At 43.7% G+C, this 25,638-nt stretch overlaps 1 protein-coding gene across 7 annotated transcripts in view; it reads left to right on the top strand.

Moving 5' to 3' along the window:
• Positions 1 to 25,638, top strand: part of LOC117206803 (Down syndrome cell adhesion molecule-like protein Dscam2) — a 123,050-nt gene that overhangs the window by 14,596 nt on the left and 82,816 nt on the right. For all 7 annotated transcript variants that reach the window (XM_033446445.1, XM_033446450.1, XM_033446447.1 and 4 more), the window contains one exon: positions 8,803 to 8,895. In XM_033446445.1, coding sequence (XP_033302336.1) covers positions 8,838 to 8,895 — 58 coding nt within the window. In that variant the 5' untranslated portion in view covers positions 8,803 to 8,837. The remainder of the gene's footprint in view (positions 1 to 8,802; positions 8,896 to 25,638) is intronic.

Here is a 25,638-nt window from a genome sequence, read left to right as displayed (position 1 = left end):
TGGGATTCGTTATACGCAACGTCGGACTCGTGGGACAGAATATAAATCGTATCGAACTCGCATGCCTCGAAATAGAACACTTCAAACTCGTATCAATAAACGTTTGCTTATCTCGAGTTTCTAAAAGTCGATCACAGCCTTTTCTAATTTGTAAAATTCAATTGGCATCGTCTGAGGTTTGCAGCGATTGTTTTGCGGGGCGTTTTAACTTCGGAGAAGTTGATCGAATCCACATATCGAGTTTATAGAGTCTTGGCTGGAGCTAACTTGCATTCGGAAGATTAAAATACGCAACATTCAATTAATTGGAATAATTTTAGCCTCGCGGAAGTTGATTGGATCTATATAGCGAGTATTTAAGAATACCTTGGATTCAGAAAATCGGAGTACAGAACAAATTAGAGCATAAAGCATTTAATTAGTATCATATCAGGTGGATTTAGAAAATTAGAGCGAGCATCCTGAAACGTTGTTGGTAACGCGTCAGATTCATAGACTACAGTGGATTCGTGGAACTCGGTGTAGAACTCGAAGTTATGGAAGAATTCCAAAATCCCAGGCACTCTGAATGTTCTCACATTTCGACAACCTCTGCGATCCTAAGTACCGCAGTAATTCAAGCATCTGGATAGTTTTGGAAGCATAATAATCTTAGGTTTTCGACGATCTTCTTTAGGTTTCGATGATCTGTAGGTTTTGATAATGCTACGGTCTGGCAAAGAACACTGACAACCGTAAAATCCCCAAAACCTCCGAATCGGAAACTTAGAAACTTCAGAAGTAAGTCGAGCGAATTCTACGGGTTCGAAGTCATCCGTATTAAACCCAATCAGAACAGAGGTACTTCTAGCAAATCCTACCAGTTCGTAGATGTTTCTAACAATTTCGATAAATCGTAAATTGTCTCTATCAAACTTCTTTAAAGTAAAATGCTCTCTGTCAAGATCTTGAAACGCGGAGGATCCGCGCATCAAGTCCAACAAAGTCAGCTACGTAATTATTCTCTTTCGCAAAGGTAATGCTCATTACGTCGAGTTTTACAATATTAAACTGTCGGATTATAAATATAAATAAAATAGGATTTTTACGTACCTGCGGTAAAGGAGATTTCTAAGCGTGATCATATCGCTGCGCCCACAAAGAGGCTGCGTATGGACTCAACGATTTCAAAAACAGACTAGGAAACTTTGTACAAGTCCGCGCACACTATACAGCGACGTTGTCACAAAAGTATGCATTCTGTACATACATACAGGTATACATTCCACCATGTATATATATAGAGGCAGAGAGATATAGATAGACAGATAGATAGATAGACAGATAGATAGATAGATAGATAGATAGAGAGAATGAGAAAGAGAATGAGAAAGAGAATGAGAGAGAGAGAGAGAGAGAGAGAGAGAGAGAGAGAGAGAGGGAGAGAGGCAGCAGAGATGCCACGGCATAGACTTGCCGAGTCAATTCACGTTCCGTAAACGAGCCTTCACGCGCGCGCTTTCGTCGCGTTCCAATATCTAAGTCATAATTTTAATGAAATTCCACGGCGCGTCGCAGTCTTCGAATTTCAATCCACTATAAATAACGGGTCACCCAAGACCTCGTGGAGAATACCAGGATCTTCGAGTACACGATCGCTTGGCTGCTGATATATTATTTCGCTCTGTCAGAAAACGCGGTCAAATCGAACGATGAGGCCACTACAGATAGATGTAAGAAAAGGAAAAAAAGAGAAAGATGAGGACTTTGCGGAAATAGAAATAACGCGAAAGTATTCGAGAAAATGAAAATTCCCCGGCGGGTAATAGGAATTTTTCGCGACGGAGAATGCTGCATCTTCCTACTGCGAATCGCATCGCGTGCATCGAAGGGGTGGATCGATTTTCTCACACGACGACTCGCGGTTTGGTATTCCGATGAAATGAATGGAATTGTCTCGCGTAAATGCTCCGGATGATGAATTATCTTTTTACAAGAGGAATGGTAGTATTTGACTCAGCTATCGAATTAGGGACACGTGCAAAGATTAGAACGCTATGACATAAAGTTATTTTATTGCTATTCAAGTTATCACTAAATACATAGACGGTCAGGTATATTAAAGTTATGTAATTTATTTAATACATTATATATCGTTATATTATATCACAGAGATAAATTATAGAGTTTCATTCATCGAAACATATACATGGTCACGCAATTCATTTGATTCGAAATCAGAGAAAATGTCTGTAACGTAGTTCATGTGTATGTAATGAGAACATAAGTTACTGCTACAGAAATCCGTACAGAAAATATCAGAGACGAGATGTAACGAATGATAGGTACAAATAGAAAAAGAAACACAAATTATTAATTACATGTGTATAATACCTTGAGCACTTGATAAACTTTGTCATCATAAAGTTCGTTCATTAAATTTTACTAAAGTTTCCAATGGTCCTATTTCAACTTCGAGGAGCTATACGGGAAACTATATGTACTCAACGCGAGATCGGTTTTATCCCGCAAGAACAGAGACATTCGTGCTGGCTCGCAGCCGTGTCTCGATGTAATTCACTTGTAATTGGCTAATCGTACGACTTATTTTGCAATGAATTTCGAGACCAAATTTCGCGGAAAGTAAAACGGGACCGAACGTTAGCAAAACATAATTACAAACGGTGTATGTTTGATGCGCGACATTTTCTCCCGCAGCTTTCACGTTAATTAATATCAGTTCGTTCGCGGGAACGTTTCAAGATTTATAGCTATGGCTGCGGAAATTTGCCTGACGCGCATCGTGAAACGCGGTTGGGTTCAAGGACCTTAATGCATCGGTACCAACGCGTTATTCCCAGCGAATGCGCCCGTTGAAATGTGGTTTCAGCAGGTGGTCCCGGAAGTTTGCATTACATTCCGAGGTACAACGTTCCTGAAATTTTCACCGCCAAGACGAAACGCGTGGTAATTTTCAAGGACATTCGGTTCCCACGAACCCACACTTTTCCGCCCGCCACTGACTCGATACGCGGTACTATTATGCACTCTACACGCTCGTCTTCTTTCCAAATAACGAAGCGGACAACTTATGAGCGTGCATTATTCAACGCGTGCACGTACCACTCTTGGGTTCTGTCCAAAATGTTTCAAGTTAACAACGGTGCAATTACTTTTAATTGGACTTTATTATGTGTAGACAGTCGAATGTAAAATTTTATCACTGGATTCTCTGCTTTAATGTTGAGAAATATTTTTTAGAGATTCATTCGTGGAAAGTGATTAATTATGGAGTTATAAATTGACGCGATAAATTTCACGGGTTTAGATCCTCTTTACTGGTGCAATCTCCGGGGACAAATTGATTTTAACAAATAACGTTTCCTCTCATCTTTAAGTTCGGGCGATTAATTCATCTGGATGAAATTGCCAAGACAGATAAGAGGAGAGTCGAGGACAAGATGCCAACGAATTCGCATGGGAGCAAGAACGTAGCAGGAAAGTATGGTTGGTCCGTTGTAGGCGACGACCTAAGGTGATGGAATGGCTGGTAGAAAAAAGGTGTCGGGTGTGAAAGCGAGACACGGATGAATGAAGGTTAGAAGAGAGGTGGAGGCTTCGTGGACGAGCTCCGCAAATAAGAAGTATGGGGTAGCGAGTTGCGAAGCAGAAGAATACTCTTGACGTTGACAACGGTGGAATGAAACTGACGTTGGAAAACACCATGTCCCTCTCTTTCTCTCTGTCTCTGCGTCTTTTTGTCGTTACCTTTGTTGCTTGCTTCTTTTTTTTTTTTTTTTATCAAGGTTAGGTATATTAATTTTGTGTGCGCGGCAAATGGACGTAGCTGGGGCAAACTTTTTAAATATTCAAATGGGCTCCCGCCATGCACGGCGACATTTATAAACATTTATAACGCGTTTTCGTTCAAATAACTTTTTTTCCCTCTTTCTTCTATTTTCCTTTTAATTTCCTCTTACTTTTCTCTTACTTTTCTCCTGTACCCGTTTATTGTCCATGGAAACGAAAAGCAAAAGGCGGATTCACAGAACCGGACAGCTGTTACCTTTTGAACTAAAGGCTGACGTAAATAATGCCGGTTACTATCGTATTTATTACGTGCGAACTCACCATTAGACGGACTTAGATTCTCTGGTTAAAGGAATGATATATTAACCTTAACCCCGGTTACGGGTCCCTTTTGTTCTCTCCGAGTTATGAATTCTGTATAAACAGAGATTAGCCAGAGAGAGAGAGAGAGAGAGAGAGAGAGAGAGAGAGAGAGAGAGAGAGAGAGAGAGAAATGCGAACACTCCCACATACGTATGTCGGTACGTGCCCACACAGGTTGTCCATTTGTGTGTTGCCGCTTGATCTTTGAATATAGTGCAAGTACATTAAATTACAGTTCACGCTTGATGCAAACGCGGCCGTGCGCGATATTCGCTGCTGTACCTTTTCTAATTACGTGCACGTTTCAATCGTACACGCTCGTTCGCTAGCTCCATCGCCCTCGCAACCCTTTGCCCCTCTTACCTTTCGGCATGCAGTTTAATTCGTATTATAAAATCGACGAATGGGAGAAAGCGCGGATTTACGAGTCGATAGCTGGTCGGACTAATGGATCTGTAATATTCAACGGTCGATAAATCGATGTAGTTAAAGCGCTTGGTCGATGGCCAACGATTAGGAGATAGGTAGACAGTCATAAAGTACCGGCTTGGGAATGACTTTATTTTAATAAAGACTCGCTAAATTGCAAAGCACTTTGCTAAAACGATTACGCGTCGGGAAATTGCTTTTAGCGCCACAATTACGTTCGTACGTCGCCTTGCCCGGCGTACCACGATCCACCACTGGTGCGACCGTGGCAAGATCCTGTACGGCTTCTTTCCGTTTCATGCCGCTTCGCTCGTCCTTTTACGTCGATCACATTTTACTCTCGACACCTTCCGCGTGCTACGTTGATTTTCCTATCCCTACATACGTGCTTTGCATTCGCGAGAGAAACGATTTTTGCTGGTTTCATCGGGAACTTGCATCGACGAGCAAAGAGAAAGAGGAAGAGAGAGAAAGAGAGAGAGAGAAAGAGAGAGAAAGAGAGAGAGAGAGAGAAAGAGAGAGAGTCAAAGGTTTGGAGTTTGAAAACATTTTACGGTTACTTCTTCTTGCTCGATTTATAGAAGTACGCTCAGGTCTGTAATATTTTCTTAAAGCTAGTCAAATAACTGCTTTCCGAATATTTTTTTTGCTTTGACTTCTTCTTTTACTTTCTTTCTTTTTCCTTCCTTTTTTGCTGCAATGCGTCTTTGTCTTTTACAATATGTTTCACGTTTTGCAATCGGTAATTCGTTCGCGACGGGAAAATGGCGCGTCAATTCTCGTTCGTAAACTTAATTGTGAACGGAGGGAATTGCTTCCCGGTTCCGTTTCATCGCCAGTCGGATAAAGGTAATTTTGTCCTTGCCGCGAGAACAATGTGTTACCCGATTCGATCCGGTCGACGGATATATTCGCGGGATGACCCAATCTTCGGACCTAGTCCAAGTCCTCTTCCATCTCCGGGTTCTGTGTCCCGTTCCGCGAAAACTTCTTTAATCTTCCGAACGTTCGAGAACGAACGTCTTTCCCGATATCAGTCGCTGCCATGGACAGGTTGAATGCCAAGGATTTGCAAGAAACGGAAATCGAAAGATCACATTCGAATCTCTCAGAAATTATGAAAATATAGGAAATAAAAACTCTTTGTTTTATGTTTCGTTGATACTAGCATTATGACGTTCGTGTCATTTTCATCGCACATGTGCCTCTCTATCGTAAAAAAAGTTTCAAGAAACTATGAAAGAATTCTTTTACGTACGCATGTCTTCCCACTCCAATTTTATACTGAAATTTTTCTCAGTGCATCGAAAAAAAAAAAAAAAATTCATAGATGAAGAATAAATTGCACGACGATAAATAAAAGTCCTACATTTTATACATTATCAAAATTAGGCTAATTTTAGTCGTAAAATTAAGAGGTATTTTTCGCTTCCGTTTTTTCGCTGAGAATGATGAAAAGGGAGGAAGACAGAGGAATTTAGACGAGACGAAAGGATGGTAGGTTGCATATGACGTTCGAATGCGGGTGAAACCGGCTAGATGGTTGGCTGAAACGAAGGGTACAAGCGAGGGCGGCGGGTGTAGGTCGTCTCTCTGACGGCGAGACGAGCGAGTGTAAGACTAGAATGAGGGGCAAACGTGACGACGGGGCCGTGAAGCGAATCAAACGATTTTACGCTCCAAATTTCAAGTCTTTGAATCAGTCAGCGTGGAGAAGAAGTAAGAAATGGCAAAAAGTACAGTTATTTCGTTTCCCACTGAAGTGCCTGTATTCGTTTCGCCGTATCCAGTCACTCGTCCTTCCGGTGTCGCGATTGAAGATTATAAGGCAAGTCAACGAGACGCGAAACGAAGATATATCTCTTTTTTTATTCTGATATTTGATCGTAAATAAAACGCTTATGGGGGAATATTGGCAAATTTGTCGAACGGAGATTTAACGTAGAATATATAATAACTTAAGCTGTTTCGTTCTCAAAATTGTTCAGTAGGATTTCGAAATTGGTGATCCGTCGAACGATCTTGCATGTGGATTTGACTTTAAACTCGTAATTCAATACCAAACGGTATTCTTCGTTATCTCATAAATGTTGAGCGTATGCATGATAAGAGTTATATTAAACAGTACACGGGGTTATCGCAGAAATGTCAGTTAACGTTGGGGTCCGAGTATATTTTGTCATAGGGGCGGAGCAAGGGGTGGGAGCGACCGTTCTTCCATTAATGCGCTTAATCGTATTTGCAATAGTAAAATACAGTTAAGTAAACACAGCTGCGCCGCATTGCGTTCTCTCAGTGTAGTTTAATGACGCTAGAGGCAGCTTGCTCTCGGTCTCTCCACACCTCACTAATTAGTAAATATGTTGCGTATTTATAGCTTTATAACGTGTTGAATATTCGTGTGCGCCCTGGGTTCTCGATAATTTGGAGAGCAAACGTCCCAACGTCGCCTTTCCATCCGCCACGAATACACTGTTTCGGATGCTTCTAAAATCCATAATCATATTTCGGTTTTAGAGATGTAATGTACCTTTTTGTTATTTTTCACTATTGTCATTAAGCATTAATAGATCGTTCGGAAATTCTGTAACAGTTCTATCTTGTATTTTATAGGATTAAAAGAGAATTACTTATTTTACTTTCGTTAAATATTGAAATGTTAGACTCGAACAAATACTGCTTTTGTTTGAAAAGAGAAAAATCCGGAATTGGTTAATTAAAAGTTTCGTTTTTGCAAGCGATATTGGGTATCGTGTATGGATAAAGAATAGGTAAAATATATCACATTTCAACCGACATGTTCAATGTTATCCGTTCTATTTCACTGTCACTCACTCTGATTTTTATAAAACTCTCTTAATGACAAAAAATATTCCGCAGTCTGGCAAAAACTTGAGGAATTCATTCCTGAAAAAGACGGCAAAAAGACTTGTGATTTAATACGATGGATCGTAGAAAATCGTCTACAGGAACATTTAAACGCGTGTTAATTCTGTGAAAATATAGTACGTTTAGATTTTTCCGTATATTTCAACGTACCAAGTAATCCAATAGAGTTAAAAAGTTGGCTTTAGGGCGCAACAACGAATTCATTGAAGCAATTTTGAAAGTATCGCGGCATTTAGTTTGACGCAACACGACTAGGGTCGTTAACCGCGTCTTTTTCTTCCTGGACTCCGGACTGGAACGAATTCAGCGTTTTACGAATCGTCACAGTTCGCGGCACGTATATGTATATGCACATGGCCATTCAGTCGGCGCGAGCCCGGTGAAAAATCGAGGCGAGAAAAAATGTTCAATATTCAAGCAGTACCAATGGAGAAAGAAAGCGTCGGTGTGCGACGAGCAGCTAAACTCGTAAATAGAATACAACACAACCGTTGTGTATTTATATTCTCTTTGCGAGGACGACGATTCCTTTGCGTGTTGCCCAACAAAATTTATCCTTGCCCGCTTTGAAAGGCCTGCACGATCAAAGCGATCCCGAGCTTGCGTTCGCGGCTCGCGAGCGAAACATTCGCGAAAAAAACACATATCCAATCACAATATAATATTTCGTTTGAACCGATACGATACCGATACGATACCGATACATCATCGAGTTTTAACGTGGCTTCTTTCCGAAGCTGCTGTTCCCTTTAAACGGGCATGCCGATAGAGAAGAAACCTATAGGATATCTATCTTTGTACATGTAGAAAAATATAAAAAGGAATGGGAAGAGAATAGGAAAGAAAATAAGAAAAGAGGATGAAGAGGAAAGGGAAAAGAATAAGAATATCGACGTGTATACAAAAACGATCCTTTGGCAGGTACGCATCGCGTGTTTTATGATTATGTACGTCGCATGACGCGCACCGTCTGGGAGGACTTTCATTGAGCGGACAAACCCCTAGGCACGGATTGGAGAGGAAAAAAATTGTCGATACGGAGTAGGGGTTTGGGTACGAAGCGAAGGGGGAAGAGGGTGGCTTGGGGGCGAGAGCGTAGAACGGGCAGTCTGCCAGAAAGGACGGAGCGAAAGGTGGGATGAGGTCTGATCGTGAGTATGCAATGTAACAGAGAGGGAGAGAAGGAAAGGGATGGATGAAAAGAGAGACAAAGCAGTAGAGAAGAGGGTGGATGAGTTGGAGAGAGAAGGACGGGCTAGAGTTGGCTGGGATACGCGGATAGCGGATTGGGATGGATGGGTTGATTGATTGGGCACGCTTGTATTGTTTCAGGAGGAAGCTGAATCGACGTAACGGTCTACGCCAGGATGGCCAGTTGGCCGTTGAGAATCGTACTTCTGTCCAGCACCCTCATCCTTGTCCGCGGTAAGTAAGAACACAAATCTCCTGGTTTGTACTTCTGCTGGTGGAAATCATGGCCGTTGGATCGTTTCGTTCCGTCGTGTTCCGGTCGTCGTGTTTCGGCCGTCGGCCATTTCACCGTCCGTAGACAGGCAATACCATGGGGGATATGCTCTGTTTCACCGTAAGCGGGAGAGGGAAGTGCGTTTAGCCGGGTAAATATTTGCGTCTCTGAACGCGAAGCGAGAAAATGAGAGACGTCACCGGATTTTCCAGGAACAAGAAGTATTCGGCCAATAAACTGACTTCCTCCAGAGAGAAATAATTTGCCCGTTTGTTCTTTTTCAGGGACGAATTTGATTTCCATCTTCCGTATAAACCCCATAAAGTTTCGTTGTATCTCCTTTCTTTAGAGATACAAATATATGGAAACGTAGCGAATAGAATATGTTTTCCTGCCGTTTTTACTATTCTTTTTCATTTTCTTCGTCAAAGATAATAAAAACGACAGATGAGCGAACGATATTGAAAAGTTTTAATATCGCGGAGTTACCTGTGGCATCGAGTCGAAGCACGTCGGTTTACAGAAACGGCAGAAAACGCGTATTTGCTCCGGTCGTTTTCCAACTCTCTTTTCTCGACAAGGACGGGCCTCGAATCTGTTTTCAACCGAAGTGTCCGGTGATTGATTTTCTGCCACTAGACGATCTGTTGTTCACCGTTGCTCAATCACGCGACGAAAGTAGCACCGCAGGTGTCCATTTAAATTATAGACGCCAGTTTCATTTATTTCAGAATCCATTATCTTGGCAACTTCTCGCGTAATTTGTAAGCCAATCCAAGAAGAGTAACTTCGTACTCGGCTTTCCTTCGAACTTACGTCATTAATAACTTTCTCCTGGCCGGGCAGGTCGGGGTGATCGTTGGAGCCACTGTCATCGATTAATAACTTCGCGAAAACCGTTCCACAAAAGTAGCAATGATCGCGTTTAAACGAACGATACTCGTAAATAAAAAGTTCGTTACGGGAAGTTGGCTTTCACGTTATTTAAATGCTGTCGTTTCGCGATCGAGGTGGAAACTTTTGTGCTCGAATTCTCCAAAGTAATTTCGTTCCGAGGCGATCGAACCGTCGGTGATGTCTTTGCCATCCGCTGCAAGTGACCGACTTTTATTTATTGCACTCCTATAAACGTTCCTGAGAGTATTAAATCGTCGGTAAATTCACCGTACTTTGCTCGATGGCAATTCAAAACCCCGTTGAAAAAAACACGTAAACATCTGCGTTCTGTAGACGATACTTGTTGCCTTCACTTTTGACTCTCGTCTCCTCTGTTCCTTCTTTCATTTTGATCTCATTTCTTCCTTCGCCCCGTGTATATTATCCTCGAGTTCTCTCAAGAGACGTTAAAGCAATGCCATGGCTCTTCGCATAATCAAAATACCATACTTAGTGAACTAGAAGGATATAAGATTTTGACTCGAGATTACGAGCGTTGGAAAAGTTAGCCGATATCGAATATCATTGCAAATGCGTTCCAACGTTGTCTTTCTCCTCACGACGCTCGTAAAAACTTTTTAATCGCCACTATTCGCGAATATACCGTTGCTGTGTTTTCTCGTCTTCCTCTGCCTCGTTGGACGCCGTTGCCTCGTGTGAAAGACACGAGTCGCCTTCTTCCATTCCCCTCTATTGGTCCTCTGTCGAGGCAGAAAACTCGCACGGACCTATGCTTTACAACCTGCAGAGAAATTTTTCCCTCGGATCCTTGAGAAATCGGTTGGAGAAAACATCGAATTCGTGTTATCCCAGCCGCGAAGTTCGTCTTTCAACGCGGCTGTCTCCGCCAACTTTTCTCCGCCACTTTCTCACCCTCGAATAGCGGGAGAAGGGGTTGATAGAAAACGAGGGGAGAAAGGGACACGTGCACACAGGCGCGCAAGCTGTCCAATACTCGCTTAAAATGTAGAGTACGTGCAGCGAGCAGCGCACGATTGCCAGTAGGTTTCCGACCGTAAGCTATCGCGAAGGGGAATAGCGGAGAAAAGAGCGTGGAGTGATTTGGGAGGTAGTTGCGGCTTGACTAAAGAGGACTGGGTATGGAGGATCGACCGAGAGAGAAACGATCGGAGGGAAAAGAAGAAGACGGTAGATAGGGGAAGGGATGGGAAGACGAAGGTGAGGGGAAAAAGAGAAAAGGAGCAAAAGGAAGAAGAGAGCAGGAGGCGGGCTACGACGGTGGTGTTAGCAGCGGACGATGGTGGCTTAAACGAGAAAGGAGGGGCGCGGTGCTTTCTTAAAGATGTGAGTCGGGGCGCACTTGTTGCGCGAAAAAGGAGTATGGGCGATGCCAAGGAAGGAAGGAAGGAACAGGCGTGTGCAGGCTCGGAAGCGTGCAAAAAGTGGGGGTGGGGGGTTGGTTGGGACGGGGGCGGGGGTTGAAGAAAAACGACGCCGAGCAGAGAAGGAGATTTGACGGCGACGGTGAAAGTTTCAAGGGAGGGAAGCGAGGAAACGATAGGGGTTGCGGGGTGAAGATACGGTTGGGGAATCGAATTGATTCTCCTTTACGGGCTCGCGTTACTTTTCTTTACCGTCTTGCCATCCTTGCCTCTTGACCGTGCTCTCTCTTTTAAGTCTCTCTCTTTCTTTCTCACTCTCTCACTCGCTCGCTCGCTCGCTCGCTTCCTCGGAACCGTTCCTTTCGCTCGTGTTATTTATTTATCAGCTCTCGCACGTAGCTTTCCTCAACCTCGTGTAAAGGACCTGACGAGCCTGCACTTCGACCGAACCTGCTTCTTCGAATCTTTTACCCGGACTATTTCTTTTCTCTCTTTCCGATCGCTCTTAGCTATTTTCTCTTCTCTCGGCAATCCTATGGTCCGTTGTATCTGCTCCCTCTCTCATTTCGTTCGCTCGTCGTTGGACGGCGAAAGGTAGTTCTTTCACATCGATGCGAAGAATCGGCACTCGCCAATTGCGTCTGGAGGATGAGAAGACTTATTGGGATTCCTTACGGACAACGGTCCTCCAAGGCATTCGCGATCGATCCTGGAGCGTGCGACCAATCGAGACGATCCATTGGTTATGGTGAATATCGTATATCGAAGAAAAGTAATGGCCCGGGAGATGATCGATAACGAATAGTGGACAGCTTGAGCAGGTCCATCGCCTTTCCTCTTTTACTCGCAATATATAGAAGACACGAGTAACGGTGGAATGGGACTATGCAAAGAAGTATACGCCGTGCAATAAATTATTAATTCAAGACGGATTAGATCCTACCGAAGAAGCTGAAAGAGAAGAATGGTGCTTTTAAGTTTATTAGCCGTGGAAGAAAAGACGGAACGCGAACAGCTATACTCGAGATAGGTCCGGTAGACCCATTGAACTTCGGGCTTGAGAGAATTCACTACGTTACTTATTTATCAGCATCTACACATACGTGGCTACGATGCAGCAAGCGAATCCGTTCAAAGAACCACGCGACTATCACCTCCTGGGAAAAAGGCACTTTCCGCGTGAGCAGATAGAATCAACCGGCCCGGATTGGATTGGAGCCTCAAGGAAAAACTTATTTGGATTCCTCACGGATATAAGAAGATCCCAGGGCTGCTTTTACTCGGGACTTGGACGCGAATTGATCGATATCGTAGGGACGAGTGCTTCGGTCATATTGATCGTGGAATCGAAATTACGCGCATAATTTCTCTCGTTTTCCCCGTGACTTGTTCTTTAATCGAAAAGATTAAACGCCAAAGGCTACGCGTGCCTTTACTTATTCAACTTTTTCCAGGAAACTTGACTCGAAGGTATTACAGTGCTCCGTCGAATAAGGAGCGTTAAGTAACAACGTAGGTAGAGAGTAACAGTTTCAAGGTTTTTTCCTTCTTCTCCTCTTTCTCGAGCTTGTTACGAGAAAAACGAAGGTGAAACATTTCTCTGGCTTGCGTTTCAAGCGTTCACAAAGAAAATTGTTTTATACGCAACAACTGTCCTTTACTATCGGTCTTTTAAACTTTATCTCCGTATCTGATATCGATATTTCTCGGGATAGAAACATACGTTAGACCAATGCTCGTGGGAACTTCTTCTTTTCGAAGGCACGAGGAATCCGTCTTGCGCGAAACCTGTCCCTTCTATCGATGCTGCGGCGTGCACATTCTCTTTGCGCGCTTCTTCGATTCTCTTGCGACGAATAACCGCGTATCTGCAGCCATTCGTCGTAAATTAGGATCCTAACGCGAACGTTCTGCGAAAGAAATTTATTTTGCAGCGACACCTGTATCGATTTCAAGATTATCACGATGCCGTCGTAGTACGCGACTTTGTTAGAAATAGCTGGACAGATAGACGAACGAAGATATTGTATCCGTGAGTTGGTAATTGAGACTGGCTGGATGTCCTGCTTCCATCAAACGATAACTCTCGATCTCCATTCGTGGAACTCTACACGCTGGAAACTCTCCAACGTCATTTAGGATGTCTACATTCGCCGTTGAAGTTCGATTGGATCTGGTTTTCCCAGAATTTAACTGAGCGTATGATTTCGAGAAGTTTTACGAGGACGCGACTCCGGTCGAGGTCATTTTCGATGAACACTCAATGGTCACCGATAATCCGCGATAATATTCGCATTGATAGGAGCGTACCAAATTTGATGCAATCTATAAGGGGGAAAATCCTCGGGAAAAGGAGCTCGTTGAATTTTCCGATCGCCAAGTTCAGCCGGATGGAGGATTTCTGTTTCGCATGGAATCGAGCAAGTTCGTAATTTCAATCCGAATTTATCGAACGGTTAATTGAAATGAAGCAGGTAATCCGGTTCCCGAGCGATTTTTTCCCTATGTACTACTATTCGGCGAAGAATCCGCCTTTATCGAGTCGAGGGTGAACCTTCGAAGCGGCAGGAAACTTTCGTAAAAGAATTCAAATTAGACGATCCTCGGAATTTAACTATCCCATTTGAGGTTCGCTGATGAAATTTTCGACTAGGAGTATTGAACTCGCCCCCTTAGCGCCGCGCTTCCGACGTGTGCCTTATTTTTACACTATCGATTTCCTTCGCCTCTTTGACGTTGGATATTGCATTATTCAACGATCCTTCAGGTTCGTTCGTGCTATTCCGACTCTCTTCGTATACAGGACATTACAGATCCCTGCGTTAATCCCGTTCACTCCTCTCATTTCTTTCTTTCTTTCTTCCTTTCTTTTGCCCTTCTTTCTCTCTTATTGGTTAAACGTCGACGCACTCTCGTCGCATAATCGCGTGTCACGTTAATTATTTCACCAAAAGTGGGGAAAGAGAGCTTTGTAGAACATCTGCGAGATCATTTCGTAATCGGATCTGGGAAAGAGGATTTTCATTGGCTGTCCCTTTTCAAGAAGCAGCCGCTGTATCCGCCGTGCTCCATGAACCAGGTACAATACGTGTAACACTGGCATGAATTATGCTGCTCCAGGAACAGCTACATCATATACCACAACCGCAATTGTTGAACCCCGTCGGGGTTAGAGCGGCGATTTTAATTAACCGCATCGTAAGGAACACAACTGCTTGTTGTTTTCACGAATCAAGTGAAACGACGTTTTCCGCTTGATTAATACTTGTTCGAGACCAGTGGATTGAACCTTAGAGAAAAAAAAAAAAAAAGAAAGGAAGAGAAAGAAAAGATTGCTTTTATCATTATAGACGTTGCAGTAATGTGTAATACGTAATACTTTGGTATATGGTACAGTTGCATCAAGCGCTAAGCAAATACATTTTCGAGTGTTTGCGATGATTCTGATGGACGATAAGTTCGACGTAAAAGAGACGCATAGAGAACTTCCGGGAAAAACAGCGAGAAAACTTATGCAAAGTATGTTATTGGTGACCCGCTGCGAGTATTCCCAGAGTTGCAGGGATATAACCATGTTTTAGCCAGACCATGCGTATACAGACACACATCTGTTTCCCGTTCAGCACTAAATAACAACTACGTTATCGATCGTAGCGTTTACTTGTCTCATGAATTATACAATGATACAACGGCGAATTTAAAGCAAGGGCAAGGTTAAAGAAACAGTAACGAAAGAAACGGAGGAAAAGATTCAAGCTACGAAAGTCTTTTCACGCGTTGATGTCACGGTGAGTTTGTCTCATTTATACACGGCGTCTGGGCTTTAGTCCGCGTCATTCTCTTCCGCGGAAAGTGTTAAATAAACAAATTTTATGTGCGACCGGGCAACGAGTTAGATGAGACGGCGCCGCAAAAGAAACGAGGGGAACGTGACAGTATCAACACCGACACGTAAGGTAGTTTCGTCGCGGAGTCGGCGCAGATGGCCCCGACACGAAGCGTCGCAGACATTTAACGAAAGGCGACCGTGAAAGAGACGTCGGGCGATAAACGGGCGTCGTTTTCACGTGATGCGAAACGACGTCGCCGCGTTTGCTGCGACTGCTAACGAAAAGAGTGCGTGTAACTGTGTAGCCTCGATTACGCGGGGAAAAGCCCTTTTCTCCTCGTTTATGTTGGCGTGCGCACGTTTCCTTCCCCACCGACGTTTCCTCGTCAATTGACAAAGGTCGGTTTGCACGAGTAGCACGGCCCGTTAAAAGGGATTCACGATACCTAAACTCATTTATTTTAATTTCCACGTGCGGCTCAATGGATTCACGATCGGTCAACTGTCGTGTCGATAGGTTCCTCCGTTAATTTTCATATTACATTGACGTATACATAGTCGTTGGCGCGATCCAATTACTCGCGTAACATTTGTTGATCGCATTGGCCGCTTTGAAGTAACAAAGCTTAAATGAAACGTTTTTAATTGCTTCTAATGGGAACTAGTCTGCATTTGTTTTCGTATTGACGGCTAATAAATCAACGTAAATATTGTCGCTGCCGAGGATAAAAGAAAATATAATGGAGCTATATATTTTTCAATTCTCACCAATGTACTGATATTCTTGTATTGAATACGAATCGAATTGGACGATTGAAAGGTTAATATGGGTTTCTCGACTATCATGAATATGGAGGTGAACGATCGTTCGTTACCCATTCTGCTATTACGTAATCGCTTAAAATTAAGTGATATTACTCATTAGCGCGGCATCGACGAATAAAATTAAGCCGGTGAATCTGGATAGTTACGTAATCGATATTAAATCGCCATGTTACGAACGACCGGTACTCTTCATTAGTCGAATGTATCGCTACTACCGTACAAGTTTCGTTTCAATAAAAATTTTACCGAAAAATTCAATTCGATTGTCCAGGATTTTGTTTCCATCGTGTGAATAACTAGATTCGAAAGCTGTAAGGTGTGAACAGAAAGTTTAGTATGAATCAAGAGTCCTATTTAAACATTCGTCCTATTTAAACATTCAACCAATTCTAAGCTGACATAGGACCGAATGTACGGTCTAATTTCCCTTTTGAAGTTATTCTTGGAGAACTACAAAGATAGACAAGCGCAAATAACGATAATAAAAACATTTGTGAAATTATATCTACGGGAACTGTATGGTTCGGCCTGATCTACGATATGTTGATCGGTATCGATCGCCTAGAAAGGATTTCTCCAACTCCGTGAAACTTCTAATTAAACGAGGAATGTCGCGTGGCAATAACAAAACAGCGTAAGGTCCAATTGACGTTGCTGGCTTAATAAACGTAATTACTACAGTCGCGTCTACACAGCATCGAGAAGAGGCACTCGTTCGGCTAATGACACGGACGTCATTAATCGCAACGCGAACACCGACACTCGATCCGAGCAATTAAGCCGAATTTTTCATTGGTCTACGCGTGCGAAACATTCTAGCGATTGCGATTTTCATTTCAGCACGTGATATTTCATCGTGGCCGTGTAATTTGCGACATTAACTCGCCCCCCTTCCCGGCCGAGCACCGTATAAATCCGGTTGAACGTGAGGCCATGCGTTCTCGTACTTGCGAAGAACGGTTTTTCATACGGCTTTTTAAATGGTTTTTCAAACGGCCCCCGGCCTATTTAAACCGTGGCGAAACGCGAGAAGAAACTCGCCCGGTTACACTTGCCAGCTTGTTGTTTATAAATTTCTTTTCTGTTTATCACGCGATCGTATAGTATAGTTTCCACAAACCGCGTGGTTACACTTTTGCAAGGAAACCCGGCTTCCTTGGCTCGTGTTTCCACCGCTGAATTCGCGTTTGGCGACGAAAGAGAACGTCAGCAAAATGCGTTTACTAAATTGACGCGATCTTCGAACCGCTGTTGAAAGTGGTAGCAGATAAGCGTCGAATGTTGGCGTTTACCGCCATTCACTTGCCGTTTTCTCGCGCTTTTTCTGTAGTAATCCAATTTCTAATGCTCGTACAAATGTCGTAAAATAACGGTATATGAATATAGAAATATTGTCAAACAATACGACAATAAGGATTACAGAGACGAGTATAAATATTCGACGGACAAAAATATACTTCTGTGGAATGTACGTAATTAAAATTTAGAAGGTATTTAAAATAGTTTTTCAGCTGGAGAAAGCAAGAATATGCTTTTTCGCTCGTATTTGTAGAAAAATATTACTTTCTTTGCAATTTTTATTATCGCGCGAACATGCGTTTGTAAACAACCGAGATACCGGCTAGAATTGTTGATCTCTGATCGGCTTTCTTTCTTTTCCTCTCTTCGTTAATTTCAGCATGTGGCAAGTGACCTGTATCGATCCAGCCCAATTTCCGCTTCCGCTTTGCTGCATGCGCGCGTCTTGTAATATCGAAGACGCCCACGTAACGCTTTCACGGTACAATTTCTCCGCATTCTCCCGACGTCGCGGAATTATTGGGAAGGTATTGAAGTATATCGGGCCGCGCGCAATGTTAGGCTTTCACGGGACAACAAAGGCGATTAAACCGCGTGACACGGTTATGACGTCTGCTACAATGGGCGCGAATATTGAATAGGCGGCGCATTGATAATACTAATCACGTGCTTACATTTGAGCGGTGTTATTAATACACGACATTCTCAGTCTGAACACGCGTCGTTTCGAGCAATTTATCGTATCTAATTTCGACGGGATCACGAGATTCGAATAATAACATCTCGCTCGGCAGGGAACGAGCGAGTACAGCCGGAAACGACGAACTGCACGCGAAGGCATTTCAATTAACAATATTCGTACAACTTCACGGCTTTCCGATTCGAGACAGAGAGAGAGAGAGAGAAGTATCTACGTGGTAATTTTCTTGGCGCGAACGGGTCTCGTCGTAATTGAACGGGGATAAAACGAATTGAATTATTTTGCGTGCTGGCAGCTTCCAGGTCGAAAATCCACGATCGTAGAAACTACTGCTGCTCTTCCTAACCGGCGAGAGTTCATCGATAACGTTTAACGCGATACCCTTCTCTGCGAAGCAACTCGAGTACCTTCGAAGCGTTTCAACTACCTCGTGGCATAAAGAAGTCGCGAAAATATAGTTTAGAGGATTTACACCAGCGCGTCCAGTTTTCACGAAGTTTCTCCAGCCGGTGTGACGGCCGAGTACGCGCTTCATCCTACCGAGAAGGACTTTGTTAATAACATCAGCGCCACGAGCAGCCCACTCGACGGCTTATTCACGCGTTCCACCAACTATTTCGTTTGCAAGCTGTATACTTTGCGCAGGAAAATCGTAATGTCCGCGTTGAATTCGCGACTGTAAATTGAGGAAACGAGCAATTACACGCCTGCCTCGTAAATGGACATCGTGTCGCGTCGCGTGGTGTCGGTTTGGGTGCATTTAATGCACGCACGTACGCGCACGTGTATCACCGCTATACAACATTGCGTTTACAAGCTGGAACCACGAACTTTCTCGTCTCGTGCCGTGAAAGACGTCTCTCGTAGCTAGGTACTTGGGAGTTAAAATTCGATCGAGGAATAGCATTACCGAAAATAATTTCTCGCAACGATTTTACCAGGATCGATAAACATTTCTGATTATTTCGTTCGATGTATTCCGATGTGATGGGCGGATTTGTCGCGTGTTAATCTCCTCCTACGGGAAATTCAGATATTTATAATATCGATATTTCCGGCGGGATAGCCGAGAGGGAATTAAAAGAAAACTGAATTACAAATTACAGAGTGACGGAACGCGGTCCCCTCGGATGCCTCGCATAGCCTGCAGGTCTCTGACCCCACAAGTTTCGACTTTTGACACATTCCGCGTGTAGACGTACGTATCCGAATTCGGCCGGCTCGATGTGTTGGTTGGTTCGTGCTTGTTAACTAGTTAAAGCCATTGTGTTCGTACGACGAAGCGTAGGTATGACGACGGGCAGGTCGGCGTACCGAGGCCTCGTTTTGCCTGGCGGGCGCGCCCCAGAGACGTATCTGGAGATGTCTGGAGATGCGAACGACGACGACGTCGACGACTAACGCTGTACAGGCACACAGGAACCTCGGTAGATGAGATGAAACGCGTTGGAAACAAGAGGTTCCGTTGGTTGAAAAAGGAAAGGTGATTAGGCCGAGAACGCCAGGCTTCCCTATCGGCATCGTTTCTGGTACACCCCCAACTCTGAGTCGATAATTAACAAGCCAGGCCAGTCGAGTCACTTAGGCGTGCTGCATCGTCGTCTTTTTCGTTCTCGTCGTCCTTGTTGTCGTCGACTTTACCTGTTCCTCGTCGTACTCGTAATTCCTCCCCTTCCTTCTTCGACTCGATCCTTCTCTCCTTCTCCCCTCTTTCTCTTTTTTTTTCTTTTTTTTTTTAAAGTACGATCCACCTTCTCTGTTTCGTTGCACGTCGAAGCCGAAGCCAACGCTGCGAACAGCGGTTTAATTGTTAACGAGAAAAGTTTGCATTGTCGAGTGCAAATCCCCGTACCGCCACGCCATTCTCGTGCTCGTTGCCCTCTTTCGTTTCAACCCCTTCTCTCGCTCTCTGTCTTTGCTACCGCCGTTACGTATTCCAGTAACAAATTCCGTTGAAACGTTGGATCGTTGTCGATCCTTCTTTGTTCTCCTTCCATCGCCGCTCTTCCCTTCTACTCGACCTCTAATAAAGAGTCTAATAGACTCTGGATCGACGTACTCATCGTCCGCCGTGAATGCAACTCGTTGTAACCTCTCGCTCGGCACGATCTTCGTTGGTAGTAATAACGGCCGGTGAACGCAAACGAAACGCGCGATCATCGAGCTCCCTCCCGACCACTTTTAGTCGGTCTCTTCCTCAACGATATAGCATCGTTTTCCGAAGTAGTTACGAAATTGTTGCTAATTGAAGTATCGTTTCAGGTTTTTTCGCTCGTACTAGTCTACTCCAAATCCTGGCTACTTGAAATTGCTGCAGCAACAATAAGTTTAAAAACTAATGGTACATGGGCGACTATAACTGTTATTCTTTTGCTTGTCTCGCTTTGAGTACGATTTTTCGTAGCTATTTTGTTCGACTTTAGTCGGTTTCCGACCCCGTACACGCGTACAACGGCTCTGCCTACAACCAAGAACAAGTTTAATTGATCGATATCGTAAAACCGGCGGGCGTTGCCCGTGTGCAGAAAGGTGTCGCGTTTGATCCGAGGACACGGCGCTTCTTTGCGTGGCTTTTCCTTTTTCGAATAAAGCCCAGAGGCAAACGGCTGTTATAGCCACGGATCTCTCGTTTACACGCCGCGCGTATCCGTTGTGCGAACCATGCGCAGACTCGGGTCGAGTTCTTTGAACCCAGGGCGCGCACGATCCCTCAACGCGAGCGGCGCATTTTTCTCTTTCCGTTTTGGCCTCGCTCGTGAAACCCGTTGCTCGCAGCCGTTGTTTCGACAGCAATGCTCGGATCCAGACTCGTTCGGAATGAGAGAGGGAAAGAGGGAAAGCGAAGGGCGACAATCGTTGGCGAAGGGAAAAATGGATGGAGGGCAAGCTTACGATACTCGCGTCGGGATAGAAGAGGTCGCAGTCGACTCGAATCCGGTAATGAGAATATCGAGAGGGACGATCCATCTTCCACGAGGGTCACCGAGCTCCGGAACTCGTATGACGCACGCCTCGACACTCGTTAACGAATACTCGATGAAACTTGCGCACTTAGCCCGAGCGCTATCGGCTCATATTTTTTCCCCTACCCAGCACACTTCTTCACGGTTTCTTTTTCGTGACGCGCGTGAGCGAGCATTCGCGTCGCTTTCTGAACCTGTAACGCCGGTTTTTCCAGGGAAAAAATTAATTTACTTCGTATGTCATCGCGGCTACCGGCTGAATTCGCTGAAAAGCTTTAGCCGAGCCTGTACCAACCAGGAAGAGGAAAAAGGGTAACTAGAGGTGAGAGAGAGACAGAGAGATGAGAAAGAGATTAGAGGAAGAGAAGAGAGAGAGAGAGAGAGAGAGAGAGAGAGGGAGAGAGAGTGGCAGACCGAAGCAGAACCATAGGGTGCGTCGAGAGTATAAGTGCACCAGAGGGGGTGACTACTACCACCATCTCCCTTCTAGTAGCGAGGGAGGGTTGAGTTTCCTATGGTTTAATTGGGCGCGAAATCATTTCCGATGCAATGCGCGCGGATGCAGCCGCGACGACGAGTAATCACCGTAAAAGCTCGACTTCTCTCTCCCTCAAGCCGTTTCCTATCTCTCCTGCTGTTCGTTCCTTCTTTTTCTTTTCTTCGTTCAGTTTGCCGCTCCCGTTCGCACGGTCGCTTGCCTTCTTTCTTTCACCCTTCGCATTCTGCTAGCGCGCGACCGTCTTCTACCATAATTCGTATCGTTTCTGAAGGCTCGTCGTTCAAAAGGAAACCGCGGATCGATACAAGCACCAGTTGCCCGTTTCCATTTATCTTATTTGTCATTGACGATTAACCATTCGTTCGAGATAATTCTGTCACAGAATCAATTCGTCGTTCGCTCTCACCGATATTTGTGATGCTCGCAACGAGCAGCGTTCGTTTCCGTGACTCTACGGAAAAATACCAAAGCGAATTCAGTGACGCGATCACTGGCGCGGTCATCGAGTATAATCAACGTGATTTGCTCGTTTCATCGTTGACAGCGAATTGTTCAATCATACTGTGACGCAGTTGTCGAGTTCTAATGAACACAGTCAACTCGGATAATATTCTCTGGCTGTCGTTTAGAAACAACGTCGAATCCCTAGATGCGGATCGAATTAGTTGAATCGACGCAGTTCGATGCATGCATCGCGAAACTTGCCCGCTATGACCTGCCACATCACGCCGGTTGATCTTTAACCGCGGTTTATCCTGACTGTGAAACGACGCAAGTTAAAACAACACCGTTGCTCGATAAAATTATTTAAATGCGCCGCTCGATTTTATGCGTATCGGGAATCGTAGCGGTATCTCCATTTGATCATGGCACGATTCGGTCGAGTACCATCGATTGTTTTAAAGTCCAGTGGTCGATTTATGAATCGCGCGGACTCGCGCTTTCACGCCCGATTTAATCGAGACCGTTGTACGATCATTATTGTCGACGTTTTATTCTACCGTCGCGTAAAATAACAACGATCCTAGCGATATTAATTTCCCGACCGTATTGGCCGGTCACTAGGTGCAGATTCCAGTTACACAAACGCGTATTCTCGCGAGAGCGTGCCTGCTTAGCCGCAGAACGGAAACACGCAAATTGCGCGCCATCATCGTCGCCGTTGGATTTCCGATATTCGGTAATTTCCGCATGGCCGCCGGCGTCAATATAGTAGACGTTATTAGCGGACTTATGCGAGCCTCTGCTCGATTTAAAATTAATTAGACCGAGTGCAATCGGTTCTCTAGACGATTCTTTTATATAGGGTGCGTCAATAAGTACTATGTAAAATAACTTGTTAGCTATACCAATTACCCGTTAACCTATTGGTTTTATCGAAAAACGTCAAACGAATTATGTTACATTTCAAGGAACTCGTCGAATGAGTGTAAATTTATTTTCTGATATCTTATATTTTCCGATATATCAGGGTGATCTTGAGTTTTCTAAATGGCGCTGAATATATTTTTTTTTTATAATAGTCGGTCCTCAGATTCACGATGACGGTATTAAAAATCGATATAAAATATGAACAACTTAGAATTACGTAAAATGATACCAAACATGCTTCGAATTATTCCAAAATATCCAGTTGCTTAAACGTTCTATTCGTTCGTTATCTCGTTAAATGAATTCCTCTCTAACAAATGTTTTCGATCAGAAAGAGTTTCCGAACTTGGCAGAAACGATCCGTCTATAATGTGATACGATACAAACCCTACGTTTGCTCGTCTGGTTCGTTTCACGGTTAATTTACAACCAGTCTGGGGGGGGGGGGGGAGAAAAAAGAGGCCATCGTATCGTGGACCATTTAATCGCGTCGGCGACCGTTGTTCAAAGTGAAAAGCATCCTGGCGAGGACAGCATCGTACAGCAGGAACGGTGGACTTCGATGTCTCCGGAGGTAGTTCATGAGATGCTGGTACGTCGCTGCATGAGTTACCGCGTATTATAGCGCGACGGAAACGGCTTTTGTGTCGTGTGCCCGTGAAAGGCACGACTCCGTGGCCAACTATCGCGTCCAATAGCTAAAGTAGACGGTTATAACGAGGATGCTTTGTAAGTCGCTTTTCCGTTCCTCGTTCTGCGTTTGTCATATCGTTATCGCGGGAAAGTTAAACGTGGAAACGGAAGGTCGTTGACACACGCCAAGCACAAAAGGCCAGGAAATTGCAAAAATACTCGCGGGATCGGGCCGCTTTATTTTAATAACGATGCTCCTGCCCGACCATAGGGGAGAACGGCCTATCGTTAGCGTCGTTGGTAGATTAAATTCGATCAATTAAATATATTGAATTGTCTCAAGTTTGCTTCGTGGAGGGGACGAGATATCGACGTAGACACGCGTACATACTTAGCTGGATTATATGGATTACAGTTGGTAGAGCTGACTTTATTGAACGCGTCAGCGTTCTTGAAATTAAATTTCTTTCGTGATAATTATGGCTAAAGATAGGTACGAAGAAACGTAGAATTAGCTAAATCTTCGACCGAGGGCTCTTTCGACTCGGCGAATTCAAATGAAAATTTCCGAATATATTTCCGAGTAATGATAGGAACGGACGATGCGTATTATGAAAGAAGAGAGAAGAGGAACAATATAATTTTTAATCTATCAAAAGCAAACAATTTAATTAATAACTGTATCGATTCATGGACTTGTTTCGTTCGTGTTTATACTTGTTGACTATACACGTAACACGCGGGAAATTTATTCATTGATTTCTTTTTACCCCGAATATATTTTATAGTGGGAAGGGGTACTTTATATTCGAATAAGCAAATTTATTCCCATTTTTTATCATCAACATTTCTAAAACTTTTTAACATAATCATTACTTTTTCAAGATTAACAAATAACACATTTAAAGGTAACTTTTGTGAAATCTGCGAGATTGCTATAGTTTTTCTGACATTACAGTGACTTATTGGGATATGAAACTTTATAACAAAGGAAACTACACGTCGTTTTAAAAATTATGTTCAATCAACTTTTCTCAAATTTGAATGAATTATAATGCACTTAGAAAGTGTTAACTTTCAACTCCAATCTTTCCACATAATTTCATCGTTCGACGTAACATTTGTTATCGTAAAATTTGACCAACTTCTTTCAAATCAAATCCAAGTAGGCGATGGTTGCGATCGATCGAATCGTTTCCCGTTTAATTCTCGGGATTGGCCCGAATGAAGCGATCGGTTCGAACTTGTCTATCGGTCGAAGGAAACAGTGCCGCGTCTGGTTGGCTGGACGATTTTGCAACGTGGTAGGAAACTTGGCGCAGCTGCTACCATCGTCACTCACCTTCTCGCCCACAATTTATGCTAAGTGAATTAACATTGATCTGGCCGGGAAATATGGGTTCGTTCCGGCAGACAGAGACGCGCTCGGTCTCCACGCTCCGCTATCCTTCCGGTCGTGGTGTATACGAATTCCGCACGCGCGCACGCGCTGGTACTTACATGTCCTGCTTTAGTCCTCACCTGTCGTCCCTTAAGCGTTACAAAGATTTCGTTCGATCGGTTTAATACGAACAGAAGTTCGCCATAAAAGGGACAACACTATAAATTTGTGTAAAATAAGAATAATCAATTAAATGCGCTAAAGTATGTTTGAACTGCGATTTTGAGGAAGCGGACGATGCAGAAGCTTATAGTTGGTATGTTTATGTTAACACTAGAACCACGAGAATGATCAAAATTAGAGATTTTTAATTTTATTATGTAGACCTAGCGCGATGGTGTATATTTCGCGTCAATTTCCCATCTGAAACTTCAATTTCACGTGGTCAGATGATCATTGAATAACGAACAGGACAGCAGAGAAAATTTACACAATTTTTTTCGAATGATACATCGTCGGATACAAAATTATTGCGATAGCTGGATGGCGTGTCATGCGAGAAGCAATTAACCTGGATGATTCAGACGTGACATATGGTTCCTTGTCTATGGTAAACATAGTAGTCGCGCTCTCGTATAACGCGGATGCGTGAAATTTCGTTTCTGTATCAATTTGACGGTACAAATTGAGCCGGTGTACGCTTCAAACTGATCGTTAAAAATTGTCGTTGAACGCGGGTGGTTGAACGCGGCCGAAGGGACACTGATGCACCTCGATAGAATGTGTGTATCTATACATATGGTCGCGCAGAAACCAATTAACCTATATTCGTTCTGACTCCGTTTCGTCCTGGCGATTCCCGTAATTATTAGAGACAGCTCGTTATGCATTTTATATTTAATTTTCGTTTATAAGTTCTTCTCA

Source organism: Bombus bifarius, unplaced genomic scaffold, assembly GCF_011952205.1.
Source record: "Bombus bifarius isolate JDL3187 unplaced genomic scaffold, Bbif_JDL3187 scf7180000008008, whole genome shotgun sequence".
Taxonomy (NCBI): domain Eukaryota; kingdom Metazoa; phylum Arthropoda; class Insecta; order Hymenoptera; family Apidae; genus Bombus; species Bombus bifarius.
This window is presented reverse-complemented; position numbering and strand designations above follow the sequence as displayed.